The 24,748-nt window shown below is 42.1% G+C and overlaps 2 protein-coding genes across 3 annotated transcripts in view; both read left to right on the forward strand.

Moving 5' to 3' along the window:
- The first annotated feature begins 5 nt into the window (after positions 1–5).
- Positions 6–11,228, forward strand: tap2t (transporter associated with antigen processing, subunit type t, teleost specific). 2 transcript variants are annotated; one of them, XM_083933213.1, is made up of 12 exons: positions 6–195; positions 1,624–2,166; positions 3,070–3,184; positions 3,303–3,433; positions 4,065–4,270; positions 4,411–4,608; positions 5,266–5,394; positions 5,485–5,676; positions 6,376–6,549; positions 6,703–6,862; positions 6,978–7,114; positions 9,679–11,228. In XM_083933213.1, exons 2-12 carry the CDS (start codon positions 1,662–1,664, stop codon positions 9,871–9,873), a joined length of 2,142 nt encoding a protein of 713 aa, XP_083789339.1. In that variant the 5' UTR covers positions 6–195; positions 1,624–1,661; the 3' UTR covers positions 9,874–11,228. The 2 variants fall into 2 exon arrangements, with proteins under 2 accessions (XP_083789339.1, XP_083789340.1); XM_083933214.1 differs by having other exon boundaries at positions 6,958–7,114; positions 9,679–9,874.
- Positions 11,229–12,313: 1,085 nt separating this feature from the next.
- acsf2 (acyl-CoA synthetase family member 2) overlaps positions 12,314–24,748 on the forward strand; it is a 38,677-nt gene continuing 26,242 nt past the window's right edge. Inside the window, exons 1-6 of the mRNA XM_083932785.1 lie at positions 12,314–12,583; positions 15,976–16,171; positions 20,522–20,650; positions 21,608–21,661; positions 21,732–21,850; positions 23,675–23,837. Coding sequence (XP_083788911.1) covers positions 12,465–12,583; positions 15,976–16,171; positions 20,522–20,650; positions 21,608–21,661; positions 21,732–21,850; positions 23,675–23,837 — 780 coding nt within the window. The 5' untranslated portion in view covers positions 12,314–12,464. The remainder of the gene's footprint in view (positions 12,584–15,975; positions 16,172–20,521; positions 20,651–21,607; positions 21,662–21,731; positions 21,851–23,674; positions 23,838–24,748) is intronic.

A 24,748-nucleotide genomic window follows, 5' to 3' on the forward strand; every position in this document is an offset into this window, starting at 1 on the left:
ACAGTGTGTGTAACTACGGGGAAAGGGCAAATAAGTTAAATTATGGCTGTTTTTCCTTTTTCCTGCTTTTTCTGCTTGTTTCAGATGAACGGAACCGAGACAGGCGAGTCAACGGCCGACCGACTGAAAGTGAAACTGAAAGCAGTTAGCCGTTAACGGCCGTTAACGCTCGGTGTGTGACCTGGAGCAAACACGGTAAATCTTCACATTTAGCTTCGATCACCTCGAGTTTATGTTCATATTAATGTGTGACAGCCGTGTTTAGTTAGATGTTACACAGCAGAAACGACCTTTAAGTGTTATTAAGTGTTATTAAAGCTAGCAGCTAGCATAGCGTGTTAGCTACAGGTGTTAAACAGCAGAAACTAGCTTTAAATGTTAAGTGTTATTAAAGCTAGCAGCTAGCATAGCATGTTAGCTACAGGTGCTAAACAGCAGAAACTATCTTTAAGTGTTATTAAAGTTAGCAGCTACCACAGCATGTTAGCTACAGGTGCTAAACAGCAGAAACGCTCTATAAATGTTATTAAGTGTTAGTAAAGTTAGCAGCTAGCATAGCATGTTAGCTACAAAACCGTCAGTACAAAGAAGTCATTTACGGATTCGTATTTTTATAGTTTGAGGTTCGTTAAAGTCTAAAATATTAACTATTAACTTGTATTTCTACACCGCCGGACTACAAACGTTGACAGATTAATCTACTGACGTCATACAGTCCACACGAAAGGAACTCTGGGAGATGAAGTCCCTGGGGCTTATGGAGGACTACATGTATAAATAAAAACAGGGATAAATGAAAACATAAATGCATTAATAAACGTTTAAATAGATACAGGAATGAATGCAGAAATTAATAAATACAGGAATGAATGGATTAATAAATAAACAAACGTTTAAATAAATACAGGAATACATAAATCCATCAATGAATGAATGAATAAATAAATACATAAACACAGGAATAAAAGCAAAATAAATAAATACAGATATATCTGAATAAATAAATACAACTATAAACAATCATAATCAGAAATACTTTAATAATCCCAGGGGAAAATTAATTAATTAAATTAATGAATGAATAAATAAATGCATAAATAAAAGTATCAATGATTAAATACATAAAATATTGCTAGACATTTATTTCTACATTTTTGTTCACCTACATTTATTTATTTATGTAATTCTTTGTCCATATGTAGCTGAATGACGTAGGAGGTCCCATTTATTCATGCATTTATTTATTTATTTGAGCATTTATTCGTTTATTCTAGCATTTGTTTGTTGATTTATTGAGACTTAAGCTGTGTTTACTCCTCCATAGCGGCTGTGTTTGTGTCGTGGTTGGCCCTTTTATCCATTTGACTCAACAACTGTTAATTAATCATAAACATGAGTGTCTTGTACTTGTCTATTTCATGCTGCTTTATACTTCTGCTCCCCTCCTGCACATCTCAGAGGGAAACATGTCCTTCATTACAGAAGTACTCCAGTAAAACTCTGTGTTACTCTGCACCGCAGGCTTCAGCGTCAGTCAACGGTGCCAGACCACTGACGGAAAACTCAGTAAACATGTCACAAAGGCGTCACACTCAACTATAACAGAATTTCTTGTTGTTCTAGGACCAGATTCCTGCCGTTTCATCGTCCACCTAGAGAAAATGAGGGACGTGACATCATGTGGATTAGTTGTTCTTGTGTTTGACGCGGTGCTGGGTTTGGCTCTGCGGGCCGCACTGGTGCTGCAGCAGTGCTCCAGTTGCAGTGGGCTGGCAGGTGTGTGGGCCTTTGGGGCGGTGAAGTGGGCCATCCTCCATGTCTTCACCTCCACACTGACCGATGGGAAGCCAGAGGCCGTGCTCCGCAGGCTGGTGGCCATCCTCTGCCTTCTTCCTCCGGTGTTTGAGAGCGGAAGGATGTTCGTGGCGCCTCCCTCGGAGCCTTACGCGGGACCGTCTCCTGACCTCAGCACGCTGCTCCTGGGCGCCATGTCCTCGTCTTTGGCCTGCGTGGTTTGGGAGAAGGGCCTCTGTGGTGACTCGAAGAAGAGGAAGGACGACATTAAACTGAATGCCAGGCGGCTGCTGACGAGGATGCTGAAATACTTCAAACCGGACACTTTTTACCTTATTGCAGCTTTCACTTTCCTGCTGTTAGGAGTCGTCTGTAAGTATGAAATACTCACAACCTGCTTAACAGTCGAATCTCTGGGTCCTACACATGTAAATCATTATTTACTGTTATGCTATTCATTCATTCATTCATTCATCTTCAGCCTCTCGTCCCTGTCGGGGTCGCGGGGGGCTGGAGCAGATCCCAGCTGACATCGGGCGTGAGGCGGGGTCCACCCTGGACAGGACTTGCTTATAAATATTGTTATCACCACCTTTTTGTCCTAATTTAATTTACCTAATGTGTGATTTTATTATTTATTTTCATTATTGTTATTTAAAGTTATTTAAATTATTTATTTTTGTGTTATTTCTATTATTTTATTTTATTATTACCTTTATTTTTATTTCTATTAATTACCCACTTATTATTGTTTGTTCAGTGTGTATTGTTTGTTAATTAAATCACAAATGTACAGTTTAATGTTTAAAAAAGGAACCTGTAATTTACTGAAACAGTTGCTTACTTTAGTTTTTACCAAATGCTTCTCAAAGTAAAAATGTGCATTTGTTTGTTTTGAGGTTGGCACAAAATAATTTAATTATTATTATTATTTTTCCTTGTTTTTTAAATGAACAGAGCTGGTTGAGAAAAAAGTCACTTAACACAAACTGACACAACTCTGACTTTCCTTCCCGTTGTTTCATTTGCGCAGATTTGTCTGAATGTAGAACAGATTTTTTTAATTTTTCTTCAATACTTACGATAATATCATGTAGTTTTGCGTGTTATTGAATCTGTCGTATGGATGCTTTTGACAGCTTAAGTGTGAACGTTTAGAGGTTGCTCCAGTTCATTTACATTTAAAGTTATTATTAAAAAGACGACGTAAATCACAGAAGCATCGTGCCACTTCCTGTTTACCTAATCGGTGTTGTTGTTTACGCTCCCTGACAGGCGATACGTTTATCCCGCTGCATCAGGGGAAAGTCATCGATATGCTTCGAGGTCGAGTTCTTCAGACCGACTTCTGTTACGCAGTCGGACGGCTCGCACTCGTCTCTCTAGGAAGGTAATGAAATGAAAACGTGTGTATTTATTATTATGTATTTATTAAACAGAACTAATCAACAGTGATTTCCTTCAGTGATGTGAAAAATAAACTTTTTTAACATTAACCACCTTCACAGCGCTCTGTTCTCGGGCTTAAGAGGAGGCGTGTTTATGTGCACTCTGGCCCGACTGAACAAAAGACTGAAGCACCTGCTGTTTCACAGCCTTCTGCAGCAGGAAGTGCAATTCTTTGAGGAGAACAACGCCGGTGAGAACCACACAGTAAACATGCATGTTGGTTTACGCTCACCGCCACTTCAGAGTCGACTTATGAGTTAAAACAAGTCTTCGCTGAAAGCTGCACTTAAAAGTTAGTTATCCAGCGTCTTACTCGCAGTGTCAGCGAAGTGTAGGACTCTTAAGTGTCACTCTCACAGCTCTTCCTCCTCCTCCTCTTCTTCCTCTTCTTCCTCTTCTTCCTCCTCTTCTGCCTCTGCCTCTTCTTCCTCTTCCTCCTCCTTCTCCTTTTCCTCCTCATCCTCTTCTTTGTCCTCTTCTTCCCACTCTTCCTCCTCCCTCTCCTTCTCCTCCTCCTCTTCTTCCTCTTCTTCCTCTTCTTCCTCTTCTTCCCCCTCTTCCTCCTCCTCCCTCTCCTCCTCCTCTTCTTCATCCCCTTCCCTCTCCTTCTCCTCCTTTTCTTCTTACTCCTCTTCTGCCTCCGCCTCTTCTTCCTCTCCTTCTCCTCTTCTTCTTCCTCTTCCTCCTCCTCCTCTTCTTCCTACTCCTCATCTGCCTCCGCCTCTTCTTCATCTCCTCCTCCTCTTCTTCCTCCTTCACCTCCTTCTCCTCCTCTTCTTCCTCTTGTCCTCCTCCTGTTCTTCCTCTTCTCCTCCACCCAGGACGCCTCTCCTCCCGCCTGCACTCTGATGTGGACAGGATGGGTCGCACAGTCGCACTGAACGCCAACGCCCTGGTTCGCAGCACATTCAAAACCTGCCTCATGCTCACGGTGATGTTAGGACTGTCCTGGGAGCTCACTCTACTCACCTGCATAGAGATGCCGCTCCTGGCCATCCTGCAGAACAAGTACATCACCTGGTCCAAGGTAGGTGTGAGGAGACTGACCCCGGTCCACTCTGAATAGACGACAGGAGGACACAGTTTGCATAGTTGTTGCTGACGGATCATTGCCCAAACATGCTGCATCGGGGTGCTCACGTGCGGTTTTCTGTCTCGGTCAAACAGGAGCTGAAAGATCAGATGCAGGACTGCCAGGCTCAGAACAAAGACCTGGCCACGCAGACCATCAGCGGGATTCACGCGGTCCGCAGCTTCAAGGCTGAGAAAGATGAAGTGAGGAGGTATAAGGAGGCTCTGGACCACATGTGTGCTGTGAAGACACGTTCAGGGATCTACAGCGCCGTCTTCTGCCTGATACGGAGGGTGAGACTTCAGCGGCGTGCGTCCATGAGTCACATGAGAGCAAGAGAACGTGTGGAGGCACAGCAGATACCACTCCGCGTAACTTTATTTATAAATACACAAAGCCCTATGTGCGTCAAAAATAAAATAGACATAAACATTAAATATTAAAATCAATATTTTAAACACATACGTTTTTAGTTTACAGCCATGAGCTGATTTGGAGTTGATTCTGGGTACAGTGAGGAGCTCTTACGGTGCTGATCTAAGGGATCTCACTGGTGTGTAGTTAGTGAGCATGTCAACAACGTAAGAAGGAGCCAAGCCATCACAACATTTAAAAACAATAAGAAGTATTTTAAAATCAATTCTATGTTTAACCGGGAGCCAATGAAGACATGATAAAATAGGAGCGATGTGCTCAAACCTCTTTGTTTTCGTCAGGACTCTGGCTGCAGCGTTTTGAATACGCTCCTTAAACGTCCTTAAAGTTGATGTTTGACATATTTTGTAGCATTGTCGGTGGGTTTGTAAGAAGCTAATGCTGTTTGGGAACTACTACTATACAAATGTGCTGCTCCAATAGAATAAAATAAATTATTTCAGTTTGGCCCGTGTGTTTTAGGAGCCTGTTTACTGTCGTTTTTAAATTCCCCCCTATTTCCTCTCTGTTTCCAGCTGGTGAGTCTGGGGATTAAGATCCTCATGCTGGTCCAGGCCCGCGGCCTCATCTCCTCGGGTCACCTCAGCATCGGCAGCCTCGTGGCTTTCTTCCTGTACCAGAAGCCCATGTCCAACAATTTAAAGGTGAGTTACGCATGTTTTACTCTGCAGAATCTCTCCTATGTAGTTGTCAGAAATATAATACCTGTTGTCGATGATTTCCTTTTGTCACAGGAGATTATGTATTGCTACGGAGAGACGATGTCCACAGTTGGGGTCATCTCCAAAGTGTTCAGTTACCTCGACAGAACACCCAAGTGTAAGAAGGAGGGAGAGTTAGCTCCTGAGAAGCTGGAGGGGAGAATTGTTTTCCAGGACGTCACCTTCACGTATCCCTCAGCCCCTGAGGATAAACCAGCTCTGCAGGTAACTGCTTCACAGAGGGCTCACTCCCACTGTCCATCCGTACCGTGCCCGAGCACGTTTCATGGCTAAAGTCTGGTTCCTTTGACCAGTATGAGTGCAACCGTACCGCGTCTAGGCTTGCCGTCCACGGCCCGTTTGGGAGAGGTGGGCTTTAGTAAAGCACGTTTGCACATGTAAGAGCACGAGCGTGCGCATGTGTACGAGCACGAGGCCTACGGCGGTTCCGACGTAATTTCCTGTGCGCCTGTTGGGACATAGAAAAAAAGAAGGAGGGACCATGCGCGGACATTTAAAACAATGGCGGTGAAAGGTTCACGTTGGTGTGATGCGGAGGTGGAGTGTTTACTGCAGATTTGGTCGATGAAAAGATTCAAAAACAGTCGACAAGACGCACAAAAACTCTGAGGTCTACGGAAAGATCTGGAAACAAAGCCACGCATCGCCATGACGTCATCAATGCGTGTGACGTGTTACGGCGTGATGACGTATAGGCAGCAAGAAGCATTCTCCGAGGCCCAGGTAGTGTGAGCACAAACGGGCCTGGAGGGGGGGACAAGGACCCTAAAGCACGGGGCACGGGACAGAGGAACAGTGGGAGTGCGCCCTGACTGAGAGTAATAGTTTGACACAGAATCACTCCCGTATGTTTAGAGTGGGGTTAAACTTTAATCCAGATCCTCGTGACCTTGTTCTGCACAGTCAGTTTCTATGGAGCTTCAGCCAGGGAAGATGACAGCTCTGGTGGGTCCCTCCGGCAGTGGAAAGACTTCCTGCGTCAGCCTCCTGAAGAGGCTCTATGAACCTGGAGAGGGACGGATCCTGCTGGACGGAGAGCCGCTGCACCGGTACAAACTCAAATACCTGCATCAAAAGGTAGAGTTTTTAAATCTTGATTTGCAGTTTTTTTTTTTCACTTTTCTAATCATAAAAAAAACATGTAAAAATGATATTTGGACCGTATGTTTCCATAAAGTCCACCAGCACTGCCCTCATACTCGTGTGTGTGATTCCCCTTCACGTGTTTAGATGGCTCTGGTGTCCCAGAATCCCGTGCTGTTCTCTGGTTCACTGAGATACAACATTGAGTACGGGCTGAAGGAGTGCAGCCTGGAGAAGGTGAAGGAAGCTGCAAAGAAGACCAACGCACACGACTTCATCTCTGAACTGGAGCACGAGTATGACACAGGTATGTTTAGAGAGAAAGGAACAAATACCTCCTTAAATCTGATGTGATATTCAGTAATGATTGACCAAAACAAAAAGATCTGAATCGTCTCCAAGTCCGTGTTTGGTGTTCACAGATATCGGTGAGTGTGGCGGGAGACTTTCAGACGGACAGAAGCAGAGCATCGCCATCATCAGGGCGCTGGTTCGAGATCCGCAGGTCATCGTTCTGGACGAGGCTACCAGCAAACTGGATGTTAAAATGCAGCATGCTGTGAGTAAAGAACAAACAAGGTCATGGCGTGTCACTGATGACGCCCATCCTAACGCAGACAAGGCTATTAAACGCTATCATACCTTATGGGGCTGTTAAGTCGTGACGTAACACCCTTTCAAAATACTATTTCCTGGCCCAAACGCCCCATCGAACAAAACAGACAACAACGGCCGAACCTGTGAACAATCACGATCACTTCTTTCTTCAGTTTTCATCGAGAGAAACGCACTAAAATGACAATTATGATGTTGCTTTTTTGGACCAGCTTGGGCTTGGAAATCATAATTTGAAAGGGCGTTACGCCACGACGTAACAGCCGGACTGAGGTCAGCTCTAGCATGTGCATGTCTGCTTTATCCCAGATGGTGGCAGGAGTCTTTTTGTAGTGTGTTCCTTTAAAGTGTAACTCCAGAGCAAAATCATCCCATGGTCTTTTTTCAGCACTTACATTCATCAAATAAACCTTTTTCTCGTGTAACAACTGTTAACGGAGAAATCCAGGAGTGTAGCTAACAGCCGGACGTGGCTAACAGTGATTAGCTCGGGGCAGCACGCTGAAGGCATTCAAAGGTCTTTTTTAACCACTAATGCTGCTGATAACAACAGCAAACCTCTGCAGCAGCATGAGAAGAGTCCCTACACACACAAAACAAAGATTATCAATGTTAGCCGGCTGTTAGCCACTCTCCAGGATTTCTCCGTTAACAGTTGTTACACACAAAAAAAAAACTCTCCTTATGGATTATTTGATGTAAGTGTATAAGAAGACCCTGGGATGATTTTACATGGGAATTTCACTTAAATGCGGTGGATTTCCTCCTTTGTCCTCTGCTCTAACTTACTTATCCCACTTGTTCTTTCCCTTCTTTTAACTGAAGCTGCTAACTGGAGTTCAGACATCATTAAAGGGAATACTTCAGCCTCAAAATGGCCGTTTCTGTATCAATCACTCAACAGGTGAAACCTTGAATTCGTGAAGAGAACGTTGGTTTTGTTGCACGCCTCCACGGTGAACGGAGAATGAAAAAGCTGTTAAACAACAGTGAAACTAACAAAAACGGCTGTTTACAAACTCTCACACGGCTCCTGCAGTTTAATCCAAGTCCTGTTTAATGAAACATGTGCTCAGTTCTTCCCAAACACACGTTATGTCGAACTTCTTTGACCTGAAAACAATCAATGCTGCTGTTGGCAGGGATGCAGAGCTGATGTCAGGATTGGGGGGGGGACACAAAAGTGATTTCTTTCTTCTTCTTCTTTTTTTTGTTGCCCGTATGCACCATGCCACCATAAATCCCAGCTTCTTAAGAGGCTCCGCATATCATTCAAAAAGTACCGCACATGGGGTCTTCTCACCCCCAGTTCTTCTCACCATCTTTTTTTTTTTATGTCACTACTTATACAGGATTAACTGATATGGATGAGTATGAAAATATGAAGCAGTTTGTTTTTAAAGGCTGCTGATCGTCAGCGTCTGTGTAAGGAACTGCCCCCCCCCCCCCCCCCCCCCCAACAAGGAATCTACACCCATGGCTGTTGTTCTGGTTTTGCGTTGTTGCCGGCCCTCAAGTGGAATCTGCGTTTGACCACATTCCTAAAACAACAAGTTCCACCCAACACGTCCAAACATGTTGTAACATTATTCTTTTTTCTAACAAGCAGCTTCACTGAACCTTTCCACCACATCTAAGTGCACAGAGAAGAGTAAAGCTGCCCTGATCAGTGGACAGAAAAATAATCTGCATGTTTCCATGACGATAAATTGTTAAAGTCATTTTTTAAGCAGAAATTTCCCCAAAGATGCTGTTTTCACTTCATCAATTCAATTCAATGTTAATCCTAACAAAAGTGATCTCAGGACACTTTACAGAGCAGGTATCAAATAAGATATTTGCTTTTCTCGGTTTATTATTATTGTAAATTTCATATTTTGGGGGTTTTCTTTTACTGTTGCTCAGACAAAACAATTTAAACATGACTTTAGACAAACTTCAGTGGATGATTTTAACTGTTTTCCTTAAAACTTCTTACAAAAACTCTTTAAGCTTATTGGTTTAAAGAAGAAGAATTACTTTATTTGTCCCGGGGAAATTCAATTTACACACACACACACACACACACACACACACACACGAACTGGCACCTCTCCAGCCACGCTCCATTCATGGTCCACGCAGAGACTTAAACCAGCGACCCTCCGGTTCCCAGCCAAGTCACCTTTGGACTTGATGTGTTCTTATTTATACTGTTTTTATCACCATTTAAGACGAACTGAACCAAAAACGATCTAAAACTTCCTTAAAACACACAAAAAATCTCTTTTTAAAACTCTTCTCTTTGTAAAAGCTTTTGGTTTGATGTGTTCTTATTTATTTGTTCCTATCACTTGTATGGTTTGACTTGTCTGTGCGTTCTTATTCTCATTTATTCATATTCATTCACTTCACATATAGAGATGATTATTATTATTATTATTATTATTATTATGATTCACTATTTTATGACATTTTATGGACATTCCAGCAACACTTTCATCGGTGTTTCCCCGTTGTGCGTCTCAGGTGCTGCGGGAGGTTCTGGCTCGTGGTCGGACGGTCCTGGTGGTGGCGCATCAGCTGAAGACCGTGGAGGAGGCGGATCACATCGTCTTCATGGAGAAGGGAGCGGTGGTGGAGCAGGGGACGCACCGGGAGCTCATGGCCAAGAGAGGACGCTACCACCGCTTGAAAGAGGAACTGTTCTCTCGACCCAGCTGAGAAGAAGCTCAGTGAATGTATGAACGACGTCGTGTTCTAATGGTTACAAATCATGTTTATGTCTTAAGGCCTTTACACACCAGGGGCGTGACGAATAAGGGCACCCTCCCACTGTGCCTCCGTCCCGTGCCCCGTGCTTTAGGGTCCTTGTCCCCCCCTCCAGGCCCGTTTGTACTCACACTACCTGGGCCTCGGAGAATGCTTCTTGCTGCCTATACGTCATCACTCCGCAACACGTCACACGCATTGATGACGTCATGGCGATGCGTGGCTTTGTTTCCAGATCTTTCCGTAGACCTCGGAGTTTTTGTGCGTCTTGTCGACTGTTTTTGAATCTTTTCATCGACAAACTCTGCAGTAAACACTCCACCTCCGCATCACACCAACGTGAACCTTTCACCGCCATTGTTTGAAATGTCCGCGCATGGTCCCTCCTTCTTTTTTCTATGTCCCAACAGGCGCACAGGAAATGACCTCAGAACCACCGTAGGCCTCGTGCTCGTACACGTGCAAACGTGCTTTACTTGCACTCACACTGGTCAAAGGAACCAGACTTTAGACGTGAAACCTGTTTGGGCTGGGGACGGACGGACAGTGTGAGTGCGCCCTAAGAGTCACAAAAACAGAAGATGTGCTAGATCGGCTCAACAGTTGCACAGTCTAGGGCTTTTATTGTGAAAGGTAAGAACGGAAAGAGAGTACTTTTGTCAAGGTTGAAGGGAGTAAAGTTTTCCAATCCTCATGCTTGGATTTAGTCGTGCAAAATCTCAGAAACCTCGTGCTGTTATATTTTTGTTCCGTGTGAAAATACTCCAGATCAACCGTTCAAAGAAATATGATAATATATTAAAGGAAGAAGTATATTAATATATTAAAGGCCTTTAGAGGATTAAGTTTGATTTTGTGGCGTCAGAAGGAACTGGAACTGTTGCGTTGAGCGAGACGATCATTTATCAGAATTGTTTCTCATGTCGTACAAAACTCAGGCACAGCGATGGGACGATCTACGGTTTATTGTGATTTTATTAAGTTTGTTGTGAATTTCCATCATCGGGATAATTATGAATCTACTCACGAGCGACTCAACGGCAGATTTACTGCAGTTCACGTTGTTTTCTCTTTGACGTTGCATCGATTTGGCCTCAGCTCATAAAATCACAGCGTCAGATCAAGAAAAATGTGTTTTATTTGACAGAAAATCGTGTTTTCATTTGATAAAGACGGTTAAAAGAAGTGTTTGTTGCATCACTCTGCATGTTTTTATCAACCACAGCAACAGATGTAAGTTCTAATCTGCTGTATTTAATATTTAATATATAATATTTAATGTGCAGAAATGCTAAATGAGATTTGTTTACCACATTTTTTAAAGGGGGCTTTATGATCAATAATAACTTTATTTGAAAATGTTTTGTTTTTCACTAAAAAAGATTTGTTTCCTGTTTGTGAAGCAATAAAAACATTTGTTTCTTAACTAAATGTGATTCCACCGTGTTTTCGTGCCATTATCACAGTTTTCAGCATAATGTGTTTATCTATTATTTTTATTTTATTAAGATATTCATTACTAACAAATGTATTTAATATTTGTATTTTAATGTATTTATTACTAATATCTTTATTAAATATTTTTATTGTATTGTATTTACTACATATAGATGTATTGTTTTATTTTATTGTATTTAGTAGTAATATATTTATTTAAATGTTTTATTTTATTAGTGTACTTATTACTAATAGATTTATTTATTATTTTTATTTTATTGTATTTATTACTAATATATATTTTTTAAATTGTTATTTTATTTTATTGTATTTGTTACCAATATATTTATTTATTATTTCTATTTTATTGTATTTATCACTAAAATTTGTATTTATTATTTATATTTTATTTATTATTTATATTTTATTGTAATTATTACTAATAGATGTATTTATTTTTGTATTAATGTATTTATTCCTAATATATTTATTATTGTATTTTTTAATAGTTTTTATTAATTAATCTGAATTATTTATTCTAATTAATCTGATTTTTTTCACTGTTGCCATGAAGGGTGGAGGTGGAGGGGCATTTTCACAGACTGCAGATCCAAATAATAATCCTTTTGTGAGGCAGGTGATGAAATGTCTTAATGGAAGAGGATAAACAAGAATATGTGTATGTATTTATGTTAAATACCTGTTCAAATGAACCCACACACGTGCACTTCTCTTTCCACAGAGGCTGAGGATCTACTGTTATTTTCAATCTGACCTCCAGTGTTGGAAAAACGCACATTTGATCCCAAATAAAGCAGGAAAGTAAGGTGTATTATTGTTAATATGACGCATCATCATGTGTGTGCAGACGTCACTGTTAATTGGCTCTAATTGGTTTGACAGAGGTCCTCCCTGCAGCGCGCGGCTCCCCCAGCAGGACGGGAGGCTCCCGAGGATCAAGGTCCATCCTCTGCAGCCCGCTCCCCCGGTGCAGGAGCGTGTGTCGCTGCCTCTCTCAGCGTCTCTGTGCAGCAGGAAGTCCGTGTGGAGCCCTTCTCTCTCTCATCCTTGTGCTCAGGGGCGCGGTGAGCTGCAGCCGAACAACAATGATCCCCAACATCGTGCTGTGCGCCAAGTCTCTGCGGAGCAACTGCGCCTTTTCCGCGTCTCTGAAACTCCTGCAGAGACCGTGGACGCGTCCCCGGGGGTTCCCTGCAGCGAGCCGGTGAGTCACATATGAACCAAAAGTGTCTTTAAAGAGGAGAAAGGCGCAGTCGAGATTGGTTTCACTTCACGTTAACGCGCACACAGGCTGCAGAGGGGAGCGGGGTTCCGCAGAAACCTCCCGGTTAAAGCGTCTTTTACTGTTTTAATCCACTTTAATCAACTTTCTCTGTTTGTCGGTGACTTTTTGTGTCATTATGTAACAAAATCTCCGCGTTTGCTGAGAAATATAATTTGTTTTTCAAGACTTTTTAAAGTCTGGAGAACCGTCCCATGTTTAGTTTTACCCGAATTCGCCTGCAGATTTTTATTAACATTAATTTATCTGCTTTTTTATGTGCAAATCATTTAAATAATCAAGTCAAAATGCAGGGGTGGGTGGAGACTTCTGCTGCGCTGGAAGGAAGGGGAGGAGACTAAGACATACCATGGTGTCTCTGCAGACAAACACCAGAGTCTAATGTATGGAAGGAGAAAAATGACTGTGTCCACCCCCTGCATTCACGTGATACCATCAAAGCATGGATGAATCTCTCTAAGCACTGATTCAGAGTGTTGTAGCCTGCAGATGCACCCATTTAAATCCAGTTCCATAGTTGTGAGTTATGAATAATATGAATAAATAAATATAGAAGTGCTTTAGCGGCTGATATTCAAGATTCAAGAGTCGCTTTTGTCATTTTAACGCCTTAACAGACAAGTACATGCAACAAGGTGAGGTTACATGTGGTTCAAGACGCTTAGAACAGAAATATTCATATAAATTAATCTGTATGTACATGTGGAAACAAGGTTTGATCTATAATAGAGTACTTTGGTTTGAAAGAGGAGATAGTTCGACAGTGAATGTACAAAAATGAGCAAATGTAAAGTGCAGTCCAGCATATTTTGCTTATGACATGTTATGCATTTTATGTTTGAGTTGGTTTAAAGTGCCGATTGCATTTGGAAAGAAACAGTTTTTGAGTCGTTGTTTGTGTTTTAAAGTTTAATTCCAGCAAAAATCATCCCTGTGGTCTTTTGCGGCACTTACATTCATCAAATAAGCCATAAAGACACTAACAGCCGGACGTGGCTAACAGTGATTAGCTCGGGGTGGAGAGTTGAAGGCATTCAAAGGTCTTTTTTAACCACTAATGCTGCTGAAAATAACAGCAAACCTCTGCAGCAGCATGAGAAGAGTCCCTACACACACAACAAAGCAGCAACAGCGTAGTTAGTGAAGCCAGAGTTTATTAAAGAGTGTTTTAAAGACTTACCTACTGGCCCCTGTACCAGCTCCTCTCATAGTAAAGTCCATTACAGTGGATTACCAAAGTCAATCCCAAAGGAAGGAGCCCATTGGTGCTTTGTTGTGTGTGTAGGGACTCTTCTCATGCTGCTGCAGAGGTTTGCTGTTATTTTCAGTAGCATTAGTGGTTAAAAAAGACCTTTTAATGCCTTCACGCTACTGCCCGAGCTAATCACTGTTAGCCACGTCCGGCTGTTAGCGTCTCTCCTGGATTTCTCCGCTAATAGTTGTCTCAATGGTTTATTTGTTTATTTTGCGCTGGAATTACACTTTAAATGGCCGTGATGTGTTAATCACCCTTAATAAGATCATTGATTTTCCTTCAGTGCAAACGAACGGAGAATGAAGTCTGTTTCTTGTTGCTAGGCAGCAGCAGGTAGATTTAATGTGACTTAATATGAGCATTAGTGGAAAGTGCATTTACTCATGAACTTGTCCGTATTTCCCATTCTTGTGTGTGCGTATTACGTACTGCTGTCTGTCACTTTATTGCTATTTTTTAATTCATTTTAAAATACAAACGAATGTAAAGGTGCTTCACAGAAAGGTAAAACAATCATATTGCAAAACACGTCGATTTACATGAACTCATGAAATTAAAAAGCATAAACGTGAAGATTAGCTTTAAAACATGTCGGATTAAAAACAGTTTAAACCAAACATATGTGCAAACAGGGGGTTTGGGGGGTGAAGCAGAGCGGACCGGGTGCGTTTTCAGATCAGATTTAAGTATAAAAATGATGTAAGTGACATTTTCTGTCCAAAGGGTCAAAGGTGAACTTCACTGTGACATCACAAAGTTTCATAACTCAGGAACAGAAGCGGAGACGTTTGGTCGGAGACTGATCTTTTGGTATTGATATGGAAACTGTGCTGGTTTGTTTTCTATCCGCGGCGTCATGAAGATAAAAAGTCACACTTTTGTCGCTCCTCTTATCTGCGGCACAGAAACTCGCCGCCCTGGTTCATCGACTTGTTCTGTGCGAAAGGTCGAATGAACCTTCTCTGGATCCGTGCCAAACCTTTGTTTGACCTCTCACTTATCAGTTCAGCTGAGCAGCACCTGATGAGGGAGTTTAAGGAAGTCACACAGGTTCCAGAGAGCATGGAGGATGCTAACAGAGATACATAGAGACTTACATTAACACAGTTTAGAAAAAGACTGAATTAAAATAATATAAAGTGGATAAAAACAGTCCTGTACTTCTTATTTAACATGATAATCAAAGTAAGATTGGACAGATGTCTCCTAAATGTGCTCTAGGCTTAATGGAAGGTTCCAGATTAATTAACTTATCATTAATATCTATTTTTATTTCTTTAATGAACCGAACAATTCAGATTTTTCTTCATTAACTTGAAGGAAAATGTACATTTAAATTAGTAGATTAGTCGTTCTGTCTAAAAAACGTCAGAAAATAGTGAATAATAATAATAATCAACTCTATTTAAATGTTAACAATGTTACAAAGTGAATTAATAATAAATAAATGAGAATAAGAACGCACAGACCAAGTCAAACAATACAAGTGATAGGAACAAATAAATAAGAACACATCAAACCAAAAGCATTTACAAAGAGAACAGTTTTAAGAAGTGTGTGTGTGTGTTTTAAGGAAGTTTTAGGACATCCAGGATTTAATGTCAGAAAGGCAGGTTGTGAGATTAAACCCTAGGATCCGCAGGTTTTAACGGCGCATATAACGGAGCGTCGTCAGCATAGATGCACATCACGGTTTTGAATAAAATGGACAAGAGGAAGCATTTAAATATAAAACCAAAGGGGTCCCAGAACAGAGCCTTGAGGGACGCCACAACTCAAAGTCCAAATGTCCATAAAAACTCTGATATATAAAAGGGGAAATAATGTAGTTAGAAGATAGCAGAGGATCTAGGAAAGAGCCTTGAGGGACTCCACAACTCAATGTCCATAAAAACTCTGATATATAAAAGGGGAAATAATGTAGTTAGAAAATAGCAGAGGATCTAGGACAGAGCCTTGAGGGACTCCACTACTAAAAGGGGCAGTATAGTTTGTGTGTGGTTGTATTTTAATGTTAATATGTATCTGAAAACGTCTCCTATCTCTTGTTTCGCTCCAGTGGCATTCATGTGGACTCTCCGCCAATCATCCCGACTCTCACCACCAGCTACGCCCACGGAACGTCTAACACATCTCTGCTCCACGCTACGATCGGAGAGTCCCTGCTGAAGACCGTGGAGCGCTGGCCGGACAGAGAGGCCGTGGCTTTTCTACAAGACGGAGTCCGCAAGACCTTCGAACAGTTTCAGCAGGATGTGAGTCTTTGATCAAACTATGTGAAGGTCAAGACTTTAAACTTGTTTATTCAGACTAAACGTGGAGATTCTGGGAGGAATATTTGTGTGGGACACTTTTAAAGTGATAGAAAGAAAAGGACCTGGCTTCACCGTCTTTACCTGTTCGACTGAAAACGAACTCCAAAACCTAAAACATTATATCTCCGCTTTCTTACCTTCTACAGTTTTATATGATAGTGAAACAGAAGGAGTTGTAAATGACCCTTAAAAACTTTGCTGACCACAAAAGCCTTTCCATGTTTAAGGGCGCCCTCCCACTGTGCCTCCGTCCCGTGCCCCGTGCTTTAGGGTCCTTGTCCCCCCCTCCAGGCCCGTTTGTACTCACACTACCTGGGCCTCGGCGAATGCTTCTTGCTGCCTATACGTCATCACGCCGTAACACGTCACACGCATTGATGACGTCATGGCGATGCGTGGCTTTGTTTCCAGATCTTTCCGTAGACCTCAGAGTTTTTGTGCGTCTTGTCGACTGTTTTTGAATCTTTTCATCGACCAAATCTGCAGTAAACACTCCACCTCCGCATCACACCAACGTGAACCTTTCACCGCCATTGTTTGAAATGTCCGCGCATGGTCCCTCCTTCTTTTTTCTACGTCCCAACAGGCGCAGAGGAAATGACCTCAGAACCGCCGTAGGCCTCGTGCTCGTACACGTGCGCACGCTCATGCTCGTACACGTGCAAACGTGCTTTACAAAAGCCCACCTCTCCCAAACGGGCCGTGGCCTGCAAGCGTGTCGCTCCTAGGCGCGGTACGGTTGCACTCACACTGTTCAAACGAACCAGACTTTAGCAGTGAAACGTGCCTGGGCACGGTACGGACGGACAGTGTGAGTGCGCCCTAAATGGATAATTAACATATAAGATCAGCTGCCAAACTGTCGGTAAACAGAAGTAAAACATAACAAACATGTGAAGTCAAGTTATGCTTCAACTCATCGTCAAGCCCCAGAGCAGCTGTGAGGGATTGTTTTGTCCTGGGTCCGGTTTCATATTTCAGGTAAAATACAGGTTTCCCAGTCGTGCTAGTGGAGGTCACTGGGTGCAAAATGCAAACTGAGAGAAAGACAAGGCTGGAAAACCGTCACAGAATTTTTTTCAGGGTGAAAAAAGTCATTTTTGCTCATAAATCTCCATCAATCAGAGGTTATCTTCAAAGGATAACGCTGACCTGGACAAATGAGAACATTCACAGGCTTATCAATCAGAGGGTATTTGAGTTTGTACCGGTGCAGCGGCTCTCCGTCCAGCAGGATCCGTCCCTCTCCAGGTTCATAGAGCCTCTTCAGGAGGCTGACGCAGGAAGTCTTTCCACTGCCGGAGGGACCCACCAGAGCTGTCATCTTCCCCGGCTGAAGCTCCATAGAAACTGACTGTGCAGAACAAGGTCACGATGATCTGGATTAAAGTTTAACCCCACTCTAAACACACGGGAGTGATTCTGTGTCAAACTATAACTCTCAGTCAGGGCGCACTCCCACTGTTCCTCCGTCCCGTGCCCCGTGCTTTAGGGTCCTTGTCCCCCCCTCCAGGCCCGTTTGTACTCACACTACCTGGGCCTCGGAGAATGCTTCTTGCTGCCTATACGTCATCACGCCGTAACACGTCACACGCATTGATGACGTCATGGCGATGCGTGGCTTTGTTTCCAGATCTTTCCGTAGACCTCAGAGTTTTTGTGCGTCTTGTCGACTGTTTTTGAATCTTTTCATCGACCAAATCTGCAGTAAACACTCCACCTCCGCATCACACCAACGTGAACCGCCGTAGGCCTCGTGCTCGTACACATGCTCGTGCTCGTACATGTGCAAACGTGCTTTACAAAAGCCCACCTCTCCCAAACGGGCCGTGGACGGCAAGCGTACCGCTCCTAGACTTTAACGAACTAGACTTTAGCAGTGAAACGTGCCTGGGCACGGTACGGATGGACCGGAGTGCGCCCTAAATGGATAATTAACAGATAAGATCACCTGCCAAACTGTCGGTAAACAGAAGTAAAACATAACAAACATGCACGTGAAGTCAAGTTATGCTTCAACTCATCGTCAAGCCCCAGAGCAGCTGTGAGGGGTTGTTTTGTCCTGGGTCCGGTTTCATATTTCAGGTAAAATACAGGTTTCCCAGTCGCGTGAGTGGAGGTCACTGGGTGCAAAATGCAAACTGAGAGAAAGACAAGGGTGGAAAACCTTCTCAGAATGTTTTTCAGGGTGAAAAAAGTCATTTTTGCTCATAAATCTCCATCAATCAGAGGGTTTTACATGAACCTGGCTGGAGCCCAAAATGCTAAACACAGAACAAAGACACTAAAATAAGTAATAATGTTAATAATCTTTGCTGCTGCTGCTCATGAAGCTCATCGCTGATGCCTTTACAGCAACTTAAATGATTATTTCAAGCTGGATTTTGCAGCTGGACGAGCAGGCGACGTGTTTTTAAAGAGATTTCAGTGAATTCATTAAACTGAAATTGTAAAAGTTGAGTTGGAGACAAAAACAAAATGTCATTCTGCCCTCGCTCTGCAGAAAGTACACAATTTATTTTGCAATTCACTTCACACACAGTTCATGTGGTGAATCATTAGTCAGTCCTGAACTGGAAGTACGACGTTTATAACACATTTATTTTATTTATTTAACCCACTTTGTCTCATCGAGATCAACGACACTGGACACATGAACGTGCACACCACCACCTGCACTGGTCGTACAAACACACTCACTTATATTTCATGTATATAATTCAATGCCATATGTTTAGTTTGCTTGTGTTCATGGTTATATTTAAACACATTACTGTCAAATCAAGTCAAATTCCTTGCAATGAAAATTGCCTGACAATAAACCTGATTCTGATTCTGATCTCTTAAACAACGTACATAATAAACTGCTTTCACTGCATTTAGGGACGAACAATAAGCAAAAAGAAACTTAACAAGAGCACAGCTGTCTTCAGATATGACTTATATTTATATATTTATCTGCTCACCTGCGAGTTCAGACCCGCTCACCTTTCCCCCGATGACCTTAAGAAACAAACACCACAGATATATGGTGTTAACCGTTTTTCAAAGTAAAGCGCTGAACATTTTTTCAGATAGCAGCGGCCGTAAATAACACATCAGGTGATAACTTTATCACCAGGTCCACTACTGAAGGCTCATCAGGCTTTAAAGTGCATTTCTTTTCTGTTTATTTGAATTATTATGATTAATATTCCTGCAGCAGTGTTTCACAAACTTTGGGAAATTAAAGTAAATTCCCCTTCCTGATCATTTTCACCACTTTTTCCTGGTAATATCTTAAAAAGGTAAAACTGCCTTTTGTAAGAGAGATACGTTTGATGTTTCCCAACTTAGTTTTATGCACGTGTGTTTTTAAAAACACAGCCTTTAAACATGTGAAGCGCTTCAGAAATGACACCAAGTGATGCATTTATTTGGGCTTTTGTTTTATTTCCATTAATAAAAAAACACAGATAAACAAAACTGAACATAAATGAGACAAAAATAAGGTCATTGTCCTTTTCCTCCTCATCAGTGGAATAACATTTGCGTTAAGGACGAGCAATACTTGTTTTTATCGCAGATTGCAATAAAATAATAATGATCATTTTCGTTTATCGGGGTGATTTTGAATTGGCTTCTTTTGGACACAGCCTTTAAATAACACTTAAAATCAAGTAGTGAAAGTGAAATAATGAATCTGAAATAAAAGACTCTTTAAATAAATTCTGCACGTTTATTTGACTTAACGTCTCTAAAGTCGCTGCATGTGGAGAACTATTGAAGAAGAAGAAGAATAACTTTATTAATCCTGAAAGGGGAAATTCAATTTTTTCTCACTGTTATTATTATTATACAGGTTACACACACACACACACACACACACACACACACACACACACACACACACACACAGAGGCCCGAAATACACACACACATGCACAAACAGGACCTTTATACATGCAATTAATGGAGAGATGTCAGAGTGAGGGGGCTGCCAAATGGATCGGCGCCCCCAGCAGTTGGGGGTTTGGTGTCTTGCACAACAGCACCTCCGCTGTGCCCAGGAGATGAACTGGCACCTCTCCAGCCACCAGTCCACGCTCCTTTCATGGTGCACACAGGGACTCGAACCGGCAACCCTCCGGTTCCCAGCGGAGTCACCTACGGACTGAGCTACTGCCGCCTTTTGTGGTATAACACAGTGACTTTAAGAGAAGAATGTGTGTGTTTTCTGTGTGTCGTGATGCTCCTCGTGAAGAGAACACCGCCTCAGCCAACGTGTTAAAGCGTGTTCTGTGTCCGTAGGTGGATCAGGCTGCGGCCGGGCTGCTGGCGCTCGGGCTGCAGAAAGGAGACCGGCTCGGCATGTGGGGACCCAACACCTACGAGTGGATCCTGTTTCAGTTCGCCACGGCCAGAGCGGGCATCATCTTGGTGAGTCGACAAAGTTCCCTGGCAGGAAGACGAAGCCTTTATTAGGACGTAACCGACGCTGTGGGAAAGATGATATTTGTTGTTTCTCTGTGCCGTAGTGTGAAGGACCGAACCTGCACGAATACAAACAGACATAAGTGAAGGACTTGATAATAACACATGTAATAATAAGTTATTAATGTCATTAAATCTACCGAAAATAATGTTTTTTTAGGCTTTTATTTATAAAATGTGTCATAAATGGACAATAAACAAATAATAAATATATAATAAATGAAAATTGCAAAAAGAAATGATTAAAATGTAAACAAAACACATTTAAATAAATAAACAAAGAAAGAAAGGGGAAAATTAAATAGGAATAGAAATAAATAGGGGGATTAATATAAAGGTAAATTAATTTCATTTATTTATTAATTTATGTATTTATTTATTTCTTTATTTTAGTCATTTCTTAATTGAGTAATTTATTTATTTATTTAATAATTTATGTATTTATTTAGTCATTTATGTATTGAGTAATTTATTTATTTAATTTATTTAATTATACATTTATTGATTAATTAATTAATTAGTTTAATTATTTATTTAATTATGTATTTATTGAGTAATTTATTTATTTATTTGATAATTTATTTAATTATTCATTTATTGATTAATTAATTAATTAGTTTAATTATTTATTTAATTATGTATTTATTTATTAAGTCATTTATGTATTTATTTACTGAGTCATTTATTTATTTATTAAGTCATGTAATTATTTATGTATTTATTTAATTATATACACGTTGAGTCCTTCATACAATAACAGGTCAATTGTCCAAAAACGTCCCCTGAACTAAATAAATAACATGAATAATAATATTTCACAGCCACATTAATTTATTTAATACAGACTTTAGCAGCGTTCAGTGTCTCATCAGCTGTTATTGTTTCTGGTCCCGTGTGCGTCAGGTGTCTGTGAACCCGGCGTACCAGCTGCAGGAGGTGGAGTTCGCCCTGAGGAAGGTGAGTGACTTTTAACGCACCTGCTCTCGCCGCTGTGACATCACATCACACCTGAATCCTCTGTCCGCAGGTTGGGTGCAAAGCTATCGTGTGCCCAACGCAGTTCAAGACTCAGAAGTACTGCGACATGCTGAGAAAGATTTGTCCCGAGATCGACACGTCCACCCCGGGAGACATCCGGAGCGCCAGGTACAACTGCTGCTGCTGCTGCTGCTGCTGCTGCTTCTCACCTGTCATTGAACTTAAAACGCTGCAAAACGTGTGAAAATGTCAACTGTGGACGTCCATCTTCTCTAAATCGTGTCCTTTTGGACATCTGGAGAAGGGTTTACATCCCACAGTCACAAAGTGCACACAGTTGTTGCTTTTTAAACATAATTCTGCCGTTTTTTCAGAATAAAAGCTCGGTAACAGCAGAAAGTGGCCCAGAAAAATGATGAAATGATTGTTTCTAAAGGCTTTTGCCTCAGTGTTGTAACTAATCATTGACGTAGCCCAGGTTAAAAACCATAAAGTACACTTTTAACAATAAAAATCCCCCCTTTGCATTTAGTGTGCACAAAAACAACAGTGGCATTATGTAAACAAAATGGCATTTAGAGCTTTTACGTTCTGAAAATTAATGAATATTTGATAGTGATGATGAAACTGATAATAGATAATATTAATACATAATGTAGTGGCCTTTTTTGTACATTTTTTTACATGAGGCACAAGTGAAGGTCGGGGAAATCAGAAAGTCTTCAAAGACAGATGATTTTGGTCTCTACACAGGGAAAGAACATTTCTAACAATGCCAATAAAGCTCACGATGTTGCCACAAAGTTGTCTGAAATAGGAAAAGGCACGTCCTTTTTGCCATTCAATGCGTCTCCGACTGAATCAGGAAGGTAGTTTCCCACTGATTCCTCCACAGTTTGGACTCTTTGTGACGTAGGTGGTCCTTCAGTGTGGACCAGGACACATTCGCCGCTAAAAGACCACCTCCGCATGTTGTCTGAGCGATCGTTGGTGCATTCACACCTGCACTTAGAGCTGTCCACTTGTGATCGGATCACTCAGGACCAGAGCATGTGACAATTTACGCTCAGTCTCTCAGGGCGCACTCACACTGTTCCTCCGTACCGTGCCCAAACAGGTTTCACAGCTACAGTCTGGTTCCTTTGACCAGTGTGAGTGCAACCGTACTGCGTCTAGGAGCGGCACGCTTGCCGTCGACGGCCCGTTTGGGAGAGGTGGACTTTTGTAAAGCACGTTTGCACATGAACGAGCACGAGCGTGCGCACGTGTACGAGCACGAGGCCTACGGCGGTTCTGAGGTCATTTCCTGTGCGCCTGTTGGGACGTAGAAAAAAGAAGGAGGGACCATGCGTGGACATTTCAAACAATGGCGGTGAAAGGTTCACGTTGGTGTGATGCGGAGGTGGAGTGTTTACTGCAGATTTGGTCGATGAAAAGATTCAAAAACAGTCGACAAGACGCACAAAAACTCTGAGGTCTACGGAAAGATCTGGAAACAAAGCCACGCATCGCCATGACGTCATCAATGCGTGTGACGTGTTACGGCGTGATGACGTATAGGCAGCAAGAAGCATTCTCCGAGGCCCAGGTAGTGTGAGTACAAACGGGCCTGGAGGGGGGACAAGGACCCTAAAGCACGGGGCACGGGACGGAGGCACAGTGGGAGTGCGCCCTCAGACGGACAGAGGAGTTAAAGTTGATGCTGCAGCTGATTCGCTTCGATAGCTCTGGTTTTAGGCTGCTCTCTCTGTTCCCACAAAGAACATTTAGCTGTTTTTAAATGCTGATGTGTGGCCTTTAATGGCTCTTTCTTTTTTTAGGGGCTGGTATGTGAAAAGTTCCCTAGAGAGCATCTGAACTCCAGACCTCAGTGTGTGAAATAATCTGCGTCAGCTTCAACATTCACAGGATGCATGGATCGATCTTTACAGTGCAGAACGGAGCTCCTCGGTCTAACAGCGTGACCCACATTCCTTTGGTCTCCCCTCCCAGACTCCCGGACCTCCGCTCGGTGATTGTCGTGGACAGTCGTCAGCCAGGAATGCTCCATCTGGAGGACGTGATGCAGGCGGGCAGCAGCCAGTACATGCAGCAGCTCCAGGATCTGCAGAAGAAGATCTCCTTCGACGACCCCATAAACATCCAGTTCACCTCGGTAACTGTTCCTGCAGATTTTTAAAGGAATGTCAAAGTCACGCCGGGGTCTGTGCAAGATCAAACATGCTGAGTCAGCGCCGGGTTTGGCTCCTTTCTTACAGAATGTCCTGGGAAAGAAACTGCACCCTGAAATGCAGGGAACGTTTCAACCCCTAGGGCTGGTTTGGATGTGTTTTAAGTGTGGTCGTATGAGGTGACGTGGGGGAAACACTAACAACAGTCGTCCTGTGATAGAAAACATCCACTTTTCTCTTCTATTCTTCACATTTTTTTACAACAAAAGTAATTTTTCCCCCATTAAAAATAAGAAAATAAGACGTTTGTTGACGTGGTGAAGCAGTTTTTTTTACTCCTCCTCTCCAAAACACACAGACCCACTGATTCAAACCTGTAAAAGCGCTGATTGAAGCAGTTTTCAAGTTAAAAATATCTGTTTCTGTCGCTAACGTTTGCTCAGCTTGTCTCTCTGATAACTTCAGATTCAGACGTTTGATGACTAAAATCCTTTACTGGGTCAAAAATAGAGTTAAAAACCACCAAGTTCTAAACAGTGTTTGGTAAAAATGTGTCTTAAAACTGGTTTAAAGTCAATTTATGAAGCTTCTGGTCGACAAAGAGCGCTACCTTTAATAAAACGACACATTTCTCTGGTTTGAACATTGTTGGGATCATGTCAGAACATAACTCAACCAAAGGTCAAGTTGCTTTTAGACTTTAATGTGGAAAAAATACAGATTAAAGCTTTTTAATTAGTGAGCATTGGACGGAGCTATGCTAGCTGTTTCCCCCCGTTTCCAGTGTTTGTGCTAAGCTAAGCTAACCAGCTGCTGGCTGTAGATCTTCTCCTCTAACGCCAAACGCTTTCCCCAAACATTTCCTTTGAATCTGGTTTGAGTTTTCTATTTTAGT

This window comes from Echiichthys vipera, assembly GCF_963691815.1.
Source record: "Echiichthys vipera genome assembly, chromosome: 18".
In the NCBI taxonomy this organism is placed as follows: Eukaryota; Metazoa; Chordata; class Actinopteri; order Perciformes; family Trachinidae; genus Echiichthys; species Echiichthys vipera.